Source organism: Vidua chalybeata, chromosome 20 (genome assembly GCF_026979565.1).
Source record: "Vidua chalybeata isolate OUT-0048 chromosome 20, bVidCha1 merged haplotype, whole genome shotgun sequence".
Lineage (NCBI taxonomy): Eukaryota > Metazoa > Chordata > Aves > Passeriformes > Viduidae > Vidua > Vidua chalybeata.
The window spans coordinates 9,647,254-9,665,678 of NC_071549.1; the positions used below are offsets into that span (position 1 = coordinate 9,647,254).

The 18,425-nt window shown below is 46.7% G+C and overlaps 1 protein-coding gene across 4 annotated transcripts; it reads left to right on the forward strand.

The window, feature by feature from the left end:
• Positions 1 to 1,087: 1,087 nt before the first annotated feature.
• GGNBP2 (gametogenetin binding protein 2) lies at positions 1,088 to 18,251 on the forward strand. 4 transcript variants are annotated; one of them, XM_053961595.1, is made up of 15 exons: positions 1,088 to 1,193; positions 1,926 to 2,053; positions 5,761 to 5,841; positions 7,477 to 7,730; positions 8,349 to 8,447; positions 10,744 to 10,902; positions 10,981 to 11,094; positions 12,601 to 12,810; positions 13,777 to 13,951; positions 14,824 to 15,018; positions 15,546 to 15,696; positions 15,938 to 16,063; positions 16,145 to 16,296; positions 16,680 to 16,928; positions 17,588 to 18,251. In XM_053961595.1, the coding sequence occupies exons 2-15, from the start codon at positions 1,961 to 1,963 to the stop codon at positions 17,789 to 17,791; spliced, it is 2,262 nt and encodes a 753-aa protein (XP_053817570.1). In that variant the 5' UTR covers positions 1,088 to 1,193; positions 1,926 to 1,960; the 3' UTR covers positions 17,792 to 18,251. The 4 variants fall into 4 exon arrangements, with proteins under 4 accessions (XP_053817570.1, XP_053817571.1, XP_053817572.1 ...); XM_053961596.1 differs by having other exon boundaries at positions 12,601 to 12,804; XM_053961597.1 differs by lacking the exon at positions 10,744 to 10,902.
• Positions 18,252 to 18,425: the final 174 nt, after the last annotated feature.

Consider the following 18,425-nt stretch of genomic DNA (forward strand, 5'->3'; position numbering starts at 1 on the left):
GCGTTCCAGCGACTTAAAAAAAAAAAAAAAAAAAAAAAAAAAATCCATGGATAGAAATGGTATGGAATGTAATGGTGCTTTTGGTATCAATGTGTGCTCCAAGAATACAGAACGTGGGACAATGCCGTTGTTGTTGTGGGAGGGAGGAGTGACACAGGAAAAGCACATCTCTGCAAAGACCTAAATTCATCGTGGTTCAGCGTGCTCTGCTTTGAGAAACTATCCCTCGTTACAGAACCCCAGCTTTTCTGCTGCAGAAAGCCACGAACACACCGACTGCAAACCGTGACTCCACACGCTGTTCCCGTTACAGCTGCTGCACGAGGAGCTCGAGTAAATTAGCTCCTCCACTAAACATCACTTTTATGCAGACACAAGAAAGAATCCTGCTCCTTTATTACCTCCCCTGCATTTTCTTGTGAGGGCTTTAGTGCCTATATCCATACACAACAAGAATGAACAGGTCAGCTGTATTATTCAGTAGTTCAAGAAAGACTCTGGGTTCGTTGTTGCTTTTTTTTTTTTTTTTTTTTTTTTTTTTTTTTTTTTTTGGCTGCTTAATTTAGGCAGCCACAGGATTTCGGGCTGGCTGCACTGGGGTGCTGCAGGCGCCAAGCAGAGCTGTTAAATCCTGCCCTGCCTGGCTCGGCACCAGCGCACCGAGGGCTGAGCAGCGTTTGATGCCGGGGCAGCGTCTGAGGCGGAGAGTTTTAGCGAGCCCCAAGGACGCCGAGCCCAGCGCTTATCCCTGCGCAGGACACCCCAAAATCTCCCCCTCGCCGTGCCTCGGAGCGTTGAGCTCAGCGCGTTTTTATCAGCCCGTGCTCCCGGCGGGGCCGTCCGCACCCGCGGTAACGCCCGGCCCGGCCCCGCTCGTTGTAACCCCCAACGCCCCGGGGCCGGCACCCGCCCCCGGCCCAACCACCGCCGCGGGGGCCGTTCCTGGCGCCGCCGGCAGCCGTTCCCGACGCCCGCAGGCACAGCCCCGCGCACATCCCGGCCGGCCGGAGCGGCCGCTGCGCCCCGCGGCCTCGAAGCCAGGCCGGTGCCCGGGGCGGGCCCGGGCGGCGCCCGCGGCTCTCGCGAGAGCGGGGCGGGGCGGCCCCGGGGCGGGCAGGGAGGAGGCGGCTCCGGGACCCGCGGTGCCGCCCGCCTGTCACAGCGCCCGGGCCGCCCAGCGCCGCCAGCAGCCGGTAAGGGCCCGCCGGCCGCGGGGCAGCGCTCCCGGGGGGGCGAGGCTAGGGGCGGCAGCATAGGGTCCCCCCCCCCCCCCCACCGCCGCGCCGGGCGGCTCCCCGGCAGCGCAGCCCGGCGTGGGGAGCCGGGCGAGGCCGCGCAGCAACGGGAGGAAGGGGTGGGTCTGCCGGGGCAGCCGGGCTTGCGAGCCCGCGGGGAGGCGGCGGGGCGGGCGCTGGGGCCGCTCCGCGGGGAGCCCGGGGCAGCGCCGGGCAGGCGGCGGCTCCCCCCCGCGCGGGCCGGGGGCGGCGGAGGAGCCGCAGAGCCGCGCCGGGCTGGGCGGGTCCCGGCGGCCGCGCCGGGCCGGTGGCGGGCGGGGGGGTGGCGGTTCCATCTCCCCGTGGCGGCTCCATTTTCCCCCGCGGGCTCCATCTCCCCTCTTAGACCTCCCATCTCCATCCCCGCCCGGGGTTCCGTCTCCCCCACTCGGATCTCCCCCTCTCCTCGGGGGGCTCCATCCCCCCGCGGCTCTGCCCGCGCTCCCCCCCGCGCCGTGCCCGCTCGCCGCCCGTGTGCTGCCGCATTCCCGGCCCGCTGCCGGCCCGCGCGGGTCCCTCCCGGCGGGGTGGGTGGGCCGGGCTCGGCGTGGTGAATCAGGCGATGGGGAGCGCAGGCTGGGTGCCGGCTGCTGGTGAAAGTGTGGCGGGGAAGCGCGGCGGGTGTTTACCTCCGGCCGGGGCCGCCCGCAGGCTGGAGCGGGGAGGAAGCGGCAGCAGCAGCAGCGATGGCGCGGCTGGTGGCGGTGTGCCGGGACGGCGAGGAGGAGTTCCCCTTCGAGAAGAGGCAGATCCCCCTCTACATCGATGACACCCTCACGGTGAGTCCCCGCCGCCCGTGCCGCTGTGCCCGCGCCTCCCGCGTGTTGCAATTCCCAGGCCGGGCCTTTCCTCCTTGCCGGGCCTCGCTGGCTCCTCCTCGGGCTCCCGCAGCGTTAATCTTCGGGACTTTGCAACACTTGGGGTTAACAGAGCTGAATGTGGCAACTTTTTTTTATCTGATGGCCGGCTCTGGAAGCGGGCGAGCCGCGTAATGAGGGAGTTATCGCTGTGCCGGGGCCTGTGCACAAGTTGTGCCGGAGCCACGAGCGTGCCTCGGTGCTCAAGGGTGGAGCAAAGCCATTTTTCTGCTGGGAAGGAAGGGAGCCATGTTAACGTTAAACCCGGCTTAAAACCGGCCGATTGTTGCGCTCTTAAACAGGCGAGGAAAGGCTAAAGGCATTTTCCAGAGCTTTGGCGTGAAGTCAGGGCTATCGAGTCTGCAGAAACGTAACGAATCTGAGAGTTCCCATTCCAGGGTGTTGCTGGGAGTTGGAAAACGTGGTTTGGCCGTTTCCAGAAGATTCAGTGGAAAAATCAACTAAATGCAGCTTGGAGGTTCTCTGGTCCTTCTCCTCGTGAGTTTAGAGGAAGGTTCAAAAAATTGCATTGGAGGAGCACACAGAGCAAATGGAAAAAAAAAAAAATCTCAAACTAGCCAGTTGCTCTTTGTTTTAATCCTTAAAGCAGGAAAATGTGTTGAAAATAATACTGTACTTAGTGTAATTTGGTATCTCAATGGTTCATATTTGATTTCTCATGATAGTTGGACAGTAACTGTTGTTACTTTACGTGATGTAAAATGGGGATGATTAAATTCCTAATCTGATGTTTAGGATGGAAGAATCCCTGAGTTTTATTAGCTGAGGAAGGTGTCCCTGCACATGGCAGGGGGGTGGGACTGGATGATCTTCAAGTTCCCTTCCAACCCAAACCATTCTTCCACCTTCCAGAACAAAAGTGTTGAATGTCTTCAGACAGGCCCCATCTGGTTTTGCTGCATTTGAAGGAAGTCCTGTTGCTGTATTTTAGTTTTGATCAATGCGAAAGGTGACATATTATTAATTTACCAATTATCATCACTATTTTTGGCTTCTCTCTGTTCAGGTATTAGGCAAAGTTTCCCCTAAAGCTGTCCAAAGCAGTACCTGCCTCTCCTAGAGGGGCTGATGACCTGGAAAACCCAGCACTATGCAGGAATAGTGCAAGTTTGAGTTTTTTGCTGTCTTGGCCACACCTTGAAAGTTATTTTGCCCATTCATTTTCCATGTGGTTTTAAGCTCTTGGATTTCTCTCTTTTTTTTTTTTTTTTTAATTTTTTTAAATCCTTCCTGGACTCCCTATAAAATTTACCCATTAATTTGTGTCATGTAGACTTGCCACTCTCTGCTTTTTTTTTGTTGTGTGTAATAGGCTGAGAGTGAAAATTCAGCTCTACCAGGTGGATGACTTCAGAAGACCTAAAATGCCATTTGTGGTTTAGTCCCAGAATTTAATACCAGGCCCAAACTTTGTGTAATTGCACTGTGTTGTTGCTGCCCTTCTGCTTTTTACTTCCTCATGATTGAAAGGGTCCTCTAGCTGTAAATCAGTTTTATATCCATCTGGAGAAAAGGCATTTATGCAAGTGCAAGTCATCCTCACCATGAAGAAATCTTACTTTGTGTCCATTTTTTTTTTATGATTGTGTTACTGTTGTTACAAAGTATTTGGATTTCTAGGTGGTTTCTGGAGGCATTTATTAAAAAAAAAATCTGCAGAAGCAAGTGAATGAACTCTGAGCTTCCTTGTCTGTCATCTATAATTTATTTTTTAAATACTTAATGAGAGCTATTACAAGACATGCAGCTGTCTTTGAAGCAGAATTTTACATTTGCAGCACTATCTTTAAAAAATAATGGTGGGTATTGATAGTAACTGGCTTCCAAAAACTCAAATTTAAAAATTAGTGCGACCAGTCAGCTGAAAGAGTTAATCTGTGCCTTAAATGTGGGATCAGTGATTAGTGATTGCAAATGAGGAGTGAATGGCCCATGTGCTCTTCATCTTGCTTTGTAGTAGCCCAGGAAGCAGCTCAGGTGCAGGGAGATGCTGCTGCCCTGAGTGGATCCTTCACCACCACACTTCCCTGTTCCTTCTGGCTCAGCCAGAAATTAAAGGAGGTTTCAGTATTGAACCCTTTTCATTTCTTAAGCAGCTTTTATGGTTTCTAGAAGGCATTCCATTTGATGTGGTATTACAGGATTTTTTTTTTCCCCCTTCCAGTTCAGGGTGTGATGGTGGTTGATGTTTAACCACTTAATAAAATCTCATCAGACACATGAATTAATTTAGTCTTTGATTCTCTTGCTCTGTTGTACAAAATACCTCAGGGTGTTGTCTGATAGTGGGAGATGAAGGCGAGGGGGGAGAAATAGGCAGATTTATCTCTTGTCTCTGCTGTTGGCAGATAGAGCTTTTACTTTTGCTTGTAGCTCCTGGCCCACAGAAACTCCACATTAGTGATGTAGGAAACCTGCAAATCTGCAGCAGAAACTGGTGTGTGGATGGATCAGGGGTGAGGGAGGCTGGAAAAGGAGCTGGGGGTTAGGATTGGCACTGGCTGTGGCACTGCTCTGCACTAAGATAAGGCCAGTGCTCAGACTGGGGCACATGGCACTGCAAAACAGTTCTCAGAGAAATGGTGTTTATATTGGAGTGGTGTTCAGTGCCTGGAAAAGTGAGTTCTCTGGAGGTCGTGTTGGTAATTAGGCAGGCAGCAGGGAATTCTGCCTTCCCTAGACAGCTGAAGGAGGAAAAGGGGTGAATCAGACACTTTTATTTGGTGCTCCATTTGCATTGGGGTTATTAACCCAAGTTGTTATTTTGCCTTTCACATTTTAGAGTGAACTTTCAGTATTCATATTGACAAATTCCCTGTTTCTCAGTTTGGACAGAGAAGAGAACTAAGCCAGACTTTACACATTTTTCTAGTTGCTTTCATTTTATTCCATGGTTGCACAGTTGGATTTTTGACTGAAAGTTGCTTTCCAGATTTTGCCTTCTCCCAAGAAATTACCCTCTTTGTTTCTCAGTAATTTGATAAGAAATGTTATTAATTACTTACAAGTAATCACATTGTTCTGTAGGCTTAACATTTTGCTTTGAGCCTCTTGAGAGTTGCAGCTGCAATCACACAAAGCAAACTGTGCCTTGGAGTACCTTGTTGGGTTAATATGGTTTGAAATTAGCCTTTGGAGGAGTCGACTCTGTCATTAAACTGTTGTGACTGTTTCCTCAGAGCTTTATAAATCGAGTTAAGCTGTTGGATCCATTTGGATCTCAGTGTGTTGAAGGATTTTTTTTTTTTTTTTTTTTTTTTTTAACTGAAGCAGGGTCTCAAGTCATGTAGATGATAATTTGAACACTGATGGTCCATTTAGCAACTTTTGCTTTCTAACAGCTATTTAAGAGTTGCCATTTATAAACTGCCTCTAGAACATTATATCAATGAAGCATTTATTACTTTGCTGAAATATTCACTATCTGAAACAATTACTTTTATCCTTTCCCAAGCTCCAGTAATTATGTGAAAAGAATGAGCATTTAACATCATTTCAGTCTTATTTCCCCCAAGAAAGTAAAACAGCTAATGCTCTGTTTGGCTTTTTTTTGTTTGTTTGTTTTGTCTGAGAGCTCCTCTTTAAATTGTTTTTCCTCTCTTGTATAGATGGTGATGGAATTTCCTGATAATGTGCTGAACCTCGATGGACATCAGAATAACAGTACACAGTTGAAACAGTTCATCCAGGTAAATCAGTTCCTAAGAAGTGAGATTTTTGCTTTCCTCAGGTTTGTGTTTTTGCTTCTCCAGGAGGTTGTGACTCCTGGAATGCCTCAGACACGTCAGCACCTGGGAGCAATCACACATTGGTACCAAAGTGCACAGGGTTCAGTTGTGCTCTGGATTCCACAGCATTTATTGCACGTTGTCTTGTCAGGAGGCAATTGCTGCACGTCTGAGAGCTCAGAACTTACAGTGGGAGCTACAGCTTCTAAATACATACTAATTTTTATTTTTCTGAGCAGTTTTGAACCACCCTTTCCAGTGGAAGTGTGGATTGCTCGAGGTTGGGTTCTTATGATTAGTGCCCATAGCAGGGTAGAATTTGTGTGTCAGTTTGTAGATTTTATGTAGATAAGTAGTGAGAATTGGTTTTGTGGTACCCCAGAAACTTTAATCCTAGAAACTGACAAAATTGTGACAAGTAACTGTAGCACTGTGACACCTGTAGCAGCTGCAGAGTGGTGCCTCCTGATGTCCAGAGGGGCAGAGGTTGCTGCTCTGCAGTTGCACAGTTGCCTCCTCAGGGCTGACAGCAGCAGTGCAGACACGTGCTGCATGCCAAGTGCAGCTGGCTTGTGAAAATAGCTCGTTCCTGCTTTGCTGTGACTCCTGCAATTAATTACAGGAAACAGGGTTATTGCAGAGTGATAGTGCTTGGCAGGTGATTTAATGGGCCTTCCTGTAAGAGCACAAACCTTAAACGTTGCCTGATGTACCTCTGCTTTCCATATTGCATAGAAGGAGCTGAGGACGCTTTCTCTTTTCAGTGGATGCGAGTTCTGCTGTGCTGTGTGGTCTTTTCTTCCTTCCCCCAGAAGCTGTGGCAAGTCCTTTGTGCATGGGGAGTGTTTGAGTGGTGTGATGTGACAATAATGCAGAAAATTCCATGGTGGCATGACATTCCCTGTGCAGATACAACTCAAGTGTGGGTTTGTGTGTTGGGGTGTGAGGAAGGGACTCTCTGCTCTGCACAGCTCTGCTGGTGGCACTCCAGTGCTGCTGGAAGCCAAGGCAGTAATTCAGCAGTGAGAAGGACTAGAAGGGTATGTGCTTTTTGCGAGGACGTGTGCCTGGATGTGTTTGACACAGGGGCCAGGAGACACAGCTACAACTGTTTATTGACGTAAGCAATATTAGAAGGTGTTCTCATTAATGTTCTATTAATAGCACACATTGGATGTTCACTACTGAAGTGGAAGGCTTCACCCTGAGTAGTAATGTGTGCTTTCTTTAATTCCAGCTAGTAGGATTGTAATGGGAAATGGCATTTAGCCTTCCAAGAAAAATCCTGCTAAATTGTCGCGGTCTGAGCAGAACAAGTTGGTTGTAAATGAGATTTCCATAAATGCCAACGAGCTTTCGTGAATTTCCTTTCCATGTGCCAAAGACAAAACGAGTGTGAGCAGAGGTTGAAAACTTGCAGTTGGTGTGTGTGAGACCTTTTCCTACAACATCTGTGCTGAGGTGGAGAAAAAGAATTTCCCAGTTGGGACGGTTATTCTGAAGCAGCGTTCGCGGCGAAAGGAGACAACGAAGAGGAGAACAAAAAAAAGAGGAGAATAAGCATCAAATGATTTGGTTTTTGTGGTGTTTTTGCAGAGACACAGCATGCTGAAGCAGCAGGACCTGAACATTGCCATGATGGTGACGTCGCGGGAGGTGCTGAGCGCGCTGTCGCAGCTGGTGCCGTGCGTGGGCTGCCGGCGCAGCGTGGAGCGCCTCTTCTCCCAGCTCGTGGAGTCAGGGAACCCTGCCCTGGAGCCCCTCACCGTGGGGCCCAAGGGGGTGCTCTCAGTCACCCGCAGCTGCATGACTGATGCCAAGAAGCTTTACACGCTCTTCTACGTGCATGGGTCAGTGTCTGCGAGCTGCTTGCACCGTCCCCGCGCTCTGCGCGTTGCCTCGTTGTCGCAGCACGTTCTCCTCTTCAACATCCGTAATTACAGCTGCTCCTTGCCTAAACTGGGGAAAAAGCAAACCTCATCTTTGATAGCACCAGCTGCAGTGCCATGATTGCAGTTGGAAGATGCCAATGTTTAATGTTCGGTCCTTAATCAGATGCAGGCCCTGCGGGGTTTTCCTGGTCTCTGGAAGAAGAGTGTTTGCCTCACTGGTTGGCGTGTAAAAAAATGAAATACAAGTGTTAATTTTTTCCACCAAAGCTTGCTGCTCTTGGGTAGAAAGGTAACGCTGAGAAAGTGAAACCTTCTGGGCTTGGTGAGCACAACAAATACCCCAGTGCCATTAGTTCCTCAGCTGTCAGCAGAGCAAACAGTGAGTGCTCAGCACAGTGTGTCTTGGCCTTCCAGTTGGCTTCAGCTTGTTCTTCTTGCTCCAGTTAGCAGGAAAAGTAGGGAAGGTCAGTGCAGAGTTGAGATTGAGATGGGGAAAGTGAGGCAGTGTAACCTGATCCAGTGGTTTTCAGGATACAAAGTTCCTCACTTTTTTTTTTTTTTTTTTCTTTTCCATAGGTCCAAACTGAATGACATGATTGATGCAATTCCCAAAAGTAAGAAGAACAAGAGGTGTCAGCTACACTCCCTGGACACACACAAACCAAAACCTTTGGGGTAAGTCTGTGTTTAAAAAGCACAATTGAAATATTTTAAGGAGGCAAAGTACTGAGACTAATTTATTTTCAAGCATTGGGATTAATTTTTATGCTCTGATCTGCTTGCCAGAGTGGCAGTTGGATTGTAGCAGACCCAAATAGTTGTTGGGGAGAAGGAAGAGAAGCATCAGGAGTTTTGGGCATGCCCAGGGCATGGATGGCTTGTGCACTGTGATATAAACAGTGCTCTAGAAAGACAAACTGGTTTTTGTGCTCTAGACCAAAATGGTTGCTCAGCAGATTTTCTCACATTTAGGTCAAAGGGTACATGCTAAATAAATATACATCCTTTTGCTTGGCATTATTAAAAATTCCTTGCACAACTGTTAACCAAGGGCTTTATTGTGGTTGGATGCAGGGTTAAAACTGGAACTCCATAAAATGTATTTTCTCAAAAGTGACAGCATGTTTTGAATACACCACTGCACAATATGCATATATGCCTCTGTCTTGAAGTTGAAATGATTTATTCCAGCTGGTTAAGCAGAAAAACACTCCCTGTAAATCTATTGTGGATTCTGGGGAGGTTTCTTGTTTGTGGTGTGGCTCCTTTTTTTTTTTTTTTTTTTTTTTTTCATATGATGACCATAAATTAGTCTCTTGGGCTTAATTGGAGTGTCTGGACCTTTTTTACTCAGCTGTGTTCTGCTGCTGCTGAAGCCTCCAACCTGTGAAAGCTTGCTCATGGTTTCCAGTTACAAGACATGTATTTTTCTATGCAGATTGGAGTCTCTCTGGGTTTAGTTAAATCCCCTGGGATACCAGGCATGTGGAATTTGACACTTGATTTTTGATTGTGCTGATTGAGGATACTGGGAGCTAATCATTATCTGCTATTATATTTTGGTTACAGGCCTTTCACAAAATTACTTTAAAGCTTATGTTACACAAGATCCTGAGAGTATAGGGGTGTAGATACATATATTTATTTCTTAAATAAAGCAAATTCATAGCATCATGAAAGTGGGTTTTGGGGTTCTTTTATACTTAGTAAGCTTAATCTTTCCTGTGTGAGAACAGATGCTGTGGAACCTGCAGTTGGCGCTTTGGCAAGGTAGAACAATTCTGAAGCTGAATGAATAGAGAGGAAAATGCTGCTTTTATTTCCTCATTTCATGCTGGAATAAATCCCCTTAGTTCTTTGGATGCTGGCAGGTTAACAGGGAATATGAGGAAGAGCAATGTTTTATACTCTGCAGGTAAAACGTTGGGGTTCTCAGAGAACATGGCCTGTGGACAAGCACTGCAGCTTGCTAAAGAAGCAGGACTTGCACTCCCCATCTCAGCTAAAACCCCTGAGTTGTGTACAGAAGTGACCAGAGTTTATCAGCATTGATATAAATGCAAATAAATCTGCCTGCAGTGGACACAAACAGGCTCTGGCTGGGCTGTTGTCACAGAACAAACTTCATTTACCAACCTAGAGCTCCTGCTCCACGTCTTTACAAGAAACTCCTTCAGATGGGTTGCATCTGTTGGGCATTTCCTCCACACAAAACAGGCTTTGAGTTGGAGCTGTGTGTTTAATTAGAGGAGTTATGTAAGCAGCTAATGCCACTCGAGGGTTACTTGATGACCTCAGTCTGTGCCTGGCTTTTGGCTCCTCAGCTCCGTTTGGGGCTCAGGAGCATTTCAAACTCCCCTAAATGCAAGCCCTGTGACCTGGCAAACTGGATAATGGCACACAGAACTCCTCTAATTAGGAAACAGGGCTGCTTCTTCCCATGTTCCTGCTCTGTTGTGTCCATAACACAGAAATGACCATTCTGATAAAGTGTCAAGTGTAGACAAGCCTGTAAGTAACCATGACTTGTTAAAGTCCATTTTCTTGCTCACTTTTAGCACATCCAAATGTGAGTTGTAAAGTTACTTTGATATTCTAACAGATTTTTGAAATTTGAGGTAGGATGTTTTATGGTGAAAGTTGTTTTGGGTTTTTTTTTTTTTCGTTTTGCTTTTTTCTTTTGTTGTTTTACCAAATTGTCTTCAGCTGACAAGTACTAAAACTTGTATTTGTTTATACTTAAAGTAATAGTCTGAAAATCACAGCTGGTTTGCAGCTGTAACATTAGAAAGCCATGGTGAGTCTGGGTTATAAACAAGGACAGCAAAATTTGCATATTAGTTCTGACCCAAACTTTCATAGATGTTAAGGCTTAGCCTATAAAGAATTCAAATTAAATTAAGGAACAGAGCAGCATTTTCCATAGGATTTTTTAAGGAAGAATAACTAGCTGATAATATATATGTTATAGGTCTGAAAAATGTTTGGTAATACTGTGTGACAATGAAAGGAGCAGTAGCAGACTCAGTTCAAAGAAATTAAGAGCAGTTAAGAAAAGTAGAGAAGACAGGAAGAGGAAGAACAAGTGTAGCATCATTTTCTGCTATGGACTTTCCCAGGGAGCAGTCAGGTAAAGAATGAGGCTCTGCTGGGTTTCTTTGCTGCCCCCCAGCAGGATAATGAAGAGTTTGGTGTCATTTCCATGCAGGGGTTGCTGGATGGATGTGTGGGAGCTCATGTCCCAGGAGTGCAGGGATGAAGTGGTTCTGATCGACTCCAGCTGCCTCCTAGAAACGTTAGAAACCTACCTACGAAAACACAGGTATGTGAGGGGAGCAAACCACACCTTCCTTTGGGGAATCACTTGGTTTTTGTGAGCTCAAAACGCTCAAAGTGCAGAGGGTTTTTTTCTTGTGAAGCTGAAGATCTCAGCTTGGTGGTGATGGGAGGCTTTGCCACGCGGTTGATGAGACAAAGATGGTGGAACATTCTTTGTGTTTAATGAAAGGGAAGATGTGGAGACCTCTGATGAAGTCCTAGCTGCTTGTCTTATTTTTTTGGCTGGGTTTAAATGATGATTTACAGTTTAAAAACTGTGTGTTCTCATTCAGTCTTTGACTGCTCTTGGGCTGTGCTTGTTTTTAGGCTTTCAGGGACTATGTGCCGTTTCAGAATCCTGTGAGCTGCTCTACTGCAAGCAGATTTTAGGCTTGGTGTTGCCTTTAAAGCACTGTTTTAAACCACTTATTTATGCCTGGTGCTGTTAAATCTCTCTTGCAGGGCAGGAATAAACCATTAAATTATAGTTGCATGTGCACAGGACCTGCCGTGCTGATTGAAAAGTTTTAATTTCCAGCAGTCTCAAGGTTCTGATATCAACTGTGGGGGCACAGATGGGCGCGGGGGTGGCGGTGCTGTGGAAATAACACTTTGGAAACAAAATAACTTTAATCTCCTGTGACATTAAACACTGCCTTGGCTGCCTTCCTGGTGCTAACCTGCAATAATACTGCTGTTTTCTCTCCTTCCACCACAGAAAGCAGACAGGTATCGTAGCTCTAGCAGCAAAATATCTTTGATTTAGTGCTGTTGAATGGCTGGAGACACTAGGAGAGGGAAAAACACCATCCAAAGCTGGCATGGGGAGCCAGCTTTGAGCTGAAATGTGAGCAGCTTGTCTGACTTGCATTTTTAGAGTCATCCAGCAAGAGATCTCGTAGCCTCTTGAAGGTTACTCCTCTTATGACACAGAATGAGCTTAATTTGCTTGTATTTTAATTATAAGTATACTCCTGTCACATGTGAGCTGTCACATGTTTAAAATGAGTATGTTGTGTTATAAATAACCCTCGTTTGGCCATCAGCACCGCAATCTAATAATTCAAAATATGTCTGTGGTAGAAACAAGGATCACTCTTGTACAGCAGGCACCGGAGGATACTTTGCCTTGTTTCTTATCACTCACTTGAGTACACTTGAAAGAATTGCTGGAAGGTGATGTGATATGTGTTACTTGAGATTTTGAGGGAGTATTTGCTCACTGCTGAGATTTCTGATCTTTGAGTTGAATTCCTTGTGGGGATTTCTTCAAATCGAGGATTTGCTGGGTGGGCTGCGCTCCGTGGGTCAGGGGACAGAAGTTTGATATCCAGGTCAGTAACGTAGAATAGGTGGGATAATTCATGGTCAGTTTAGGTGGATCGTAGCCAGAATACCATAATAATTACATTTTTTTGGAGCAGCACAGCCCTTCCACACCCCAGTTCAGACACATCACCGCGCACCCGGCGCATTCGCCTGATTCTGTGCTTCCCCCCCCCCCACCCAGATTTTGCACCGACTGCAAGAACAAAGTGCTGCGTGCCTACAACATCCTGATCGGGGAGCTGGACTGCAGCAAGGAGAAGGGCTACTGTGCTGCCCTGTACGAGGGGCTGCGCTGCTGCCCCCACGAGCGCCACATCCACGTGTGCTGCGAGACCGACTTCATCGCGCACCTCTTGGGCCGGGCCGAGCCCGAGTTCGCAGGAGGGTATGAGTATGTAATTGGCTAGAGTGGGCTATCTAGCGCTTTGCTTCTTTATTTGACTCTTCAAATGTCTTTGCCCAAAGTGGCTTTTTTTGCCTCTTTGCTGTGTGATGAACTCGTGGTTGTGGATATCTGTACCTGGCGTAGGCTCGGAGAGAGCGCTTGGAAGGTTTTCAGCTGTGCTTTGGAAGGAAGGAAGTGACCAAATGTCTTCCAGTTGGTTGTTCACTCCCTGCAGCTGCCTGCTTGCCCACTGAGGTGTTCAAATATGCGAAATAGAAAGAGAGCCTTGGTCCAGTTTTGCCAAATGCCAAGTATTCAAGTTAGCTTTGTTGCCAGTTGTGTATTTCCGAACCTTTTTTTAAGCATCTTGAAACTGTCCAGTGAAAAGGACAGTTCTGAGCTCAGTATTGGAGAATCAAAGAATGAGTTGGAAGTGACATTAAAGATCATCTAGTTCCAACCTCAGTGCCTTTAAAGCTCAGTCATAACTGTTTAATAAGGAGGGTAAATCCTTTCATAGTAGTTTTCCCTTAACAGATCGACCAAATTGATAGATAATAGATGGATAATGAACAGATTAATACTGAAATGTTTTTACTCTGCACGGTAAGTAATGTACATAATTCCCTGTGTGTTTATTCAGCCTGAGCTAACTGAAATAATTGCTGTGAACTCCAGCAAATTTTAGGACACAAAAGAATGCATCTCTGGCATTTAAACTCTTGATCCCTCCTAGGAAGGGCAGGATATGGCACCTGAAGCCAGAGGTGGCAAGGCACAGTGCTGCTTCACAGTGGTGGCTTTGACCTGTTCCTTTCTATTTTGCATCTGCATGCAGCACAGCAGAGCCCTGCCAGGCTGCTCCTGCAAACACAGCTGCAGTTGTACCTCCAGAGAACACGTCGGCCCTGCTTTGATCCCATGGTTGGCTTCTAGCTGCCCTAACAATGCTTTGGTTCCCCTTTCCCCCAGACGGAGAGAGAGGCACGCCAAGACAATAGACATAGCCCAGGAGGAGGTTCTCACCTGCCTGGGCATCCACCTCTACGAGAGGTTGCACCGGATCTGGCAGAAGCTGAGGGCTGAGGAGCAGACGTGGCAGATGCTCTTTTACCTGGGGGTCGATGCTTTACGCAAGAGCTTTGAGGTAAAAACATCCAGTTTTGTCCAACTTGTGTCTGAGCTGCTGCAGTAACTGGGCCTGTTGTCACTGTAGTTCATTTTCTGCTTTTCAGCACTGGGCTGGAAGGAGTGTCAAGGGTGTTGCAGTCAGTCCCTTGTTCAGCTGTGTGACATCCATGCACAGCACAACTGGAGTGTGTTCCCATGTGGAATAAACTGGGATATAAAAGATTGAGGCTTGCTTTTACTTTCAAGCTGCCCATTCCAGTACACTGAACCTTCTGTGTTATTAATTCTGTTTTTCTACCTGATTGCACTGGAGGATGTGCTTTTGAATTACAAAAGTGGTTGCAAACTCTTGTGTTCAGCTTGTTCCGAGTGCACTCTGATCCTGTGGGATCCTGAGCTTCAGACAGAACTCCTTTAACATCTGCCAATACTTAATATTCATTATCAGTTTATATGGCATGGATATCTTTTTTGTTATGTTCATCTTCCATTCATAATAACTGTTCTCTCTAAAAGCCTCTAAAACACCAGAGAAGAAGGAGGAAAATCAGTTTGGGAAGGATCATAGTGGAACCTTGAGCTGGTTAGTTCTTGGAGTTTTTTTACTCCCGCAGGACCAGAGTATCACAGATCCACCAATGCAATAAAATCTGCAGCTCTTCACTGAAAAATGTGAATCTGGGCCATAGGTGCAAGCCAGAGCTCCCCCACACATGAGTTTCCAGCAATCTAAACCGAGTGGCTGCATCTTGGTGGGCATTTCTCTCCTGTAGTCGATAGTTGTGTTACTGGGATTTCATTCGTGGCTGTTTTCCTTCTCCTGTTTTACAAATGAAAAAGCTCGAACTGTGATGAGTTCCATAACTGGACCTAACCTCTTGTAAACAGATGGCTGTGGAAAAAGTGCAGGGCATTAGTCGATTGGAGCAGCTCTGTGAAGAGTTTTCAGAAGAAGAGAGAGTGAGAGAGCTTAAACAAGAGAAGAAACGCCAAAAGCGGAAGAACAGACGGAAAAATAAATGTGTGTGTGAGATCCCTGCTCCTCTGCAGGCAGCAGAAGAGAAGGAAATCAATCAGGCAAAGGTAAACATGGGTAGCTGGGGCTTTTTGGGGCTTCATCCATCAGCTCACTGTTCCATGGTAGAGTTCTTGAGGGATTTTCTTGTATTTTGGTCCCTGGTGGAATTTAATGCTCTTTGAGATGAGCAGAGTCTTTGTGAAGTAGTTACCTGGGACTCCTCAGCTTTTGGGGTTTGGTGGGGTGGGGGTTTTTTATAAATCACAAATCTGAGGTTCAGGTCATGCCAGTCTCTCAGAACCTGGGGATTCAAATGCTGCTTGTAGACAATTACCACTGAATTTTTGGAGAGGTGGAATCTTTAAGTGCAGTTATTATTCAGGATCCCTTGGCTGACCTTAATGGGCTGTGACTGTGGGTCAAGGTAAATTGGTTGGGGTTTTGTTTAGTTGTGTTGTACTTGTGAAGAATTCTAAGCAATGCTGTTATCAGTCAGTGTCAGCTGGTTTTTCTCATGGAAAGAGTATCCTTTACAAAAATGCTGGCTGAGCTGCTTTCAGTGCCTGCAAATGTTTTTTGTTTCTGTTTGAAGGAGAACTCAAACTTCACGGAAAGCAGCTGCAAAGCCTGTGGTAGCACCGAAGAAGCCAACAACTGTGTAGAAGTAATTGTTACTAATGAAAGCACTTCTTGCACTTGTCCTAGTAGTGGTACCCTATTAGGCTCACCTAAAATCAAGAAAGGTATGTTAAATGTCAGTATTTTTCATTTTTAAAAAGCATTTGCCATTCACGGGGTGAACAGCGGTCACCTATTTTTAAAAAGGAGTCCCTGCCCGTGGCAGGGAGGTGGAATGAGGGTGATTTTAAGGACACTTACAATCCAAACCTGTCTGGGGTTCTCTGAAGTCTTTCTTGCTAGAGGCATAACTAAAGAATGTGCAGCAGTTCCTACAGATGGCAGTAATTTTGGCCTCTGTCTCAGGTTTATCTCCACACTGTACTGGCAGCGACTGTGGCTACTCCTCGAGCATGGAGGGCAGCGAAACGGGGTCCCGGGAGGGCTCGGACGTGGCCTGCACTGAGGGCATCTGCAACCATGATGAAAATGGTAGGTTTGGGAAGAAGATAATGATGCTTTAATATCCCCAGAGCTGCAGCATCTCAAAAGAAACGTGGCTGTGTTTTGCAGGGGACGATGCCTGCGTCCATCGCTGCGACGACAAGGAGGAGGATGGAGATAGCTGTGTGGAGTGCTGGGCTAATGCAGAGGAGAGTAACATAAAAGGCAAAAACAAAAAGAAGAAAAAGAAAAGTAAAGCTTTGAAGTGTGAGAATGACCACGTAAGGAACATGGCTCTGCCAGATGCTTCTCTAAGTGCTTACAATTTGAAAGTAGTTACGGAAGGATTTTAAATTCCGATTGAGACTTGCGCTGAAAATGGGACAACAGGGATCTCCTGTTCCCTTGTCATCCCAAGTTTTGGCATTGAGGTCCTTCCTCTCGAGTAGATTGTGGTGGAGTCTCTTCTGTGTTCCTAAGCATGTGCACTTTTACTCACTCTCAGTGAATGTGCCACCCCAGCTCTCCAGGCACATGTTTAAGTATAAATATCTACCCTCGCTCACCTTTGAACCTTCCTCTTTTCCCTCTGCTTCCGTCTCCAGCTCGAATACTCCACACTAAACACTGCTGGCAGTTGATTGCAGGCTCCTTTCCATTTCAGATTCAGAAACTTGGGAGCTGTCTGGCAGATGCAGGTAGCAGAGAGACCTCAGGAAATCTCACGCACACAGAGTTTCACCGCGACAAGACCAAAGACACACACGCTGAGAGCTGCTGTAGCGCAGACAAAAGCGGCCAGCAGTTGCCTTGGTTTGAGCATATGAAAAATGTGTCACAGTTTGCAGAACCTACAGAAATGTCACTTGTCCCTGATACTGGAAAAGGTGCCAAAAGCTTAGTGGAACTCCTTGTAAGTAACCTCTGCATTCAAGTTTTGGGTTGTAGCATCTTGCTTTAATCTTTGGAGCTGAGAACTCAACTCCCAGTGAGGAATTGAGTCCCAGTGTTCAGTTCCTTGTGCACGTTCCCTGAGAAGTTTATAATTGCAGAGGAGGAGGAATGGTCGCTGGAATGCAGTGACAGAACTTGTGTTGCAAGTGCTCATTGTCGAGGATTGCGTTATTCCGTAACATGAAGTGGGCATTATTGCTGCCTTCAGGCCTCAGATGTGACTTCCCACTGCAGGCTCCTTGGGCAGCTTTCATCTCTCTCCTTTCCTTTCCTTCTCCTTCCACTTATTTAGATCCTTTGCTCTATTTCCCTGCTTTTTCCTTTTCTTTCTTTTCTTTTTTCATCTTCCCTCCCCTCATCTTTCTCTCTTGCCTTCCTTCTTTTTTTTCCCCCCCCCCCACCTTTCCCCCCAAAACCCTCTAATAAAACCTATCATCTTCCCATGGGAATGTGCTAAGACTGAAGCAGATTTGGATCCATTTAATGATGGATCTTGGCTGTTTCTCAAACCAGCAGAGCCCTGTGTGAGCGGGGTGTCCAGAGCAGCTTTGGGCTGGTGTGGCAGGGAGCGGTGGGGACAGATGTGCTGGAGCTCTGAAATCCCCGTTCTCATTGCAGGATGAGTCAGAGTGCACTTCTGATGAGGAACTGTTCATCTCCCAGGATGAAATCCAATCATTCATGGCAAACAACAAGTCTTTCTACAGCAACCGGGAGCAGTACCGGCAGCACCTGAAGGAGAAGTTCAACAAGTACTGTCGCCTCAACGATCACAAGGGGCCCGTCTGCAACAGCTGGCTGGCAACAGCTGGAGCCAACTGAACCCAATCCAACTCTGTCTGTCACTGAAACTCGAGATGACTACTGCGCCTTCTCCTTCCAAACTTAATTTAGTGACTTACGGCAAAATTTTATCTTAAATTAATGTGATTCTTTTTTTTTTTTCTTGTTTTTTTTTTTTTTTTCAGGGGGAGGCTGGTGGAGGTGATTTCCTTAATTTTGTTCTTTCTCCAGGCTTGTATCTTTAGTTGAGTAGCTGTGCAAGCCTCTCTTCTAATTTAAGCCATCTCTTTTCATTCAATGTTTCTCTTCCTGTGAGACTTACAAAAAGCAAACTAGTGGCAAAGTAATGTTGTACCTATAATTCTGTACAGAATGACAAGGAGCTGAATATAAGATTTTACAAAGTAGACATCCATTTGCAAAATGTTTTGGATGTAATATGTTAAAGCGCAATGTGCAAAAATTTAAATAAAGAATATTTATTAATATGCATAGTAAAGGTGGGAGTCTATGTTTGTACTCGGGAGCGCTCAATTCCTGCGCTTCAGGTGGGTGGAGGTGGAGGTAAGGTGAGGAAAGCTGGGCTGGGAAAGGACAGATCCTTGAAAACCAGGCTCTGTGCTCCTCCAGGGAGATGGTTTGGGGATGTGGAGCTGCTGCCAGCCCAGCAGGG

Coding starts and splice junctions, on each gene's coding strand:
- GGNBP2 (XM_053961595.1), top strand. CDS start 1,961: ATGGCGCGGCTGGTGGCGGTGTGCCGGGACGGCGAGGAGGAGTTCCCC. Junction 11,095..12,600: donor ACCTACCTACGAAAACACAG/GTATGTGAGGGG, acceptor CCCCCCACCCAG/ATTTTGCACCGACTGCAAGA. Junction 16,929..17,587: donor AAAGCTTAGTGGAACTCCTT/GTAAGTAACCTC, acceptor TTCTCATTGCAG/GATGAGTCAGAGTGCACTTC.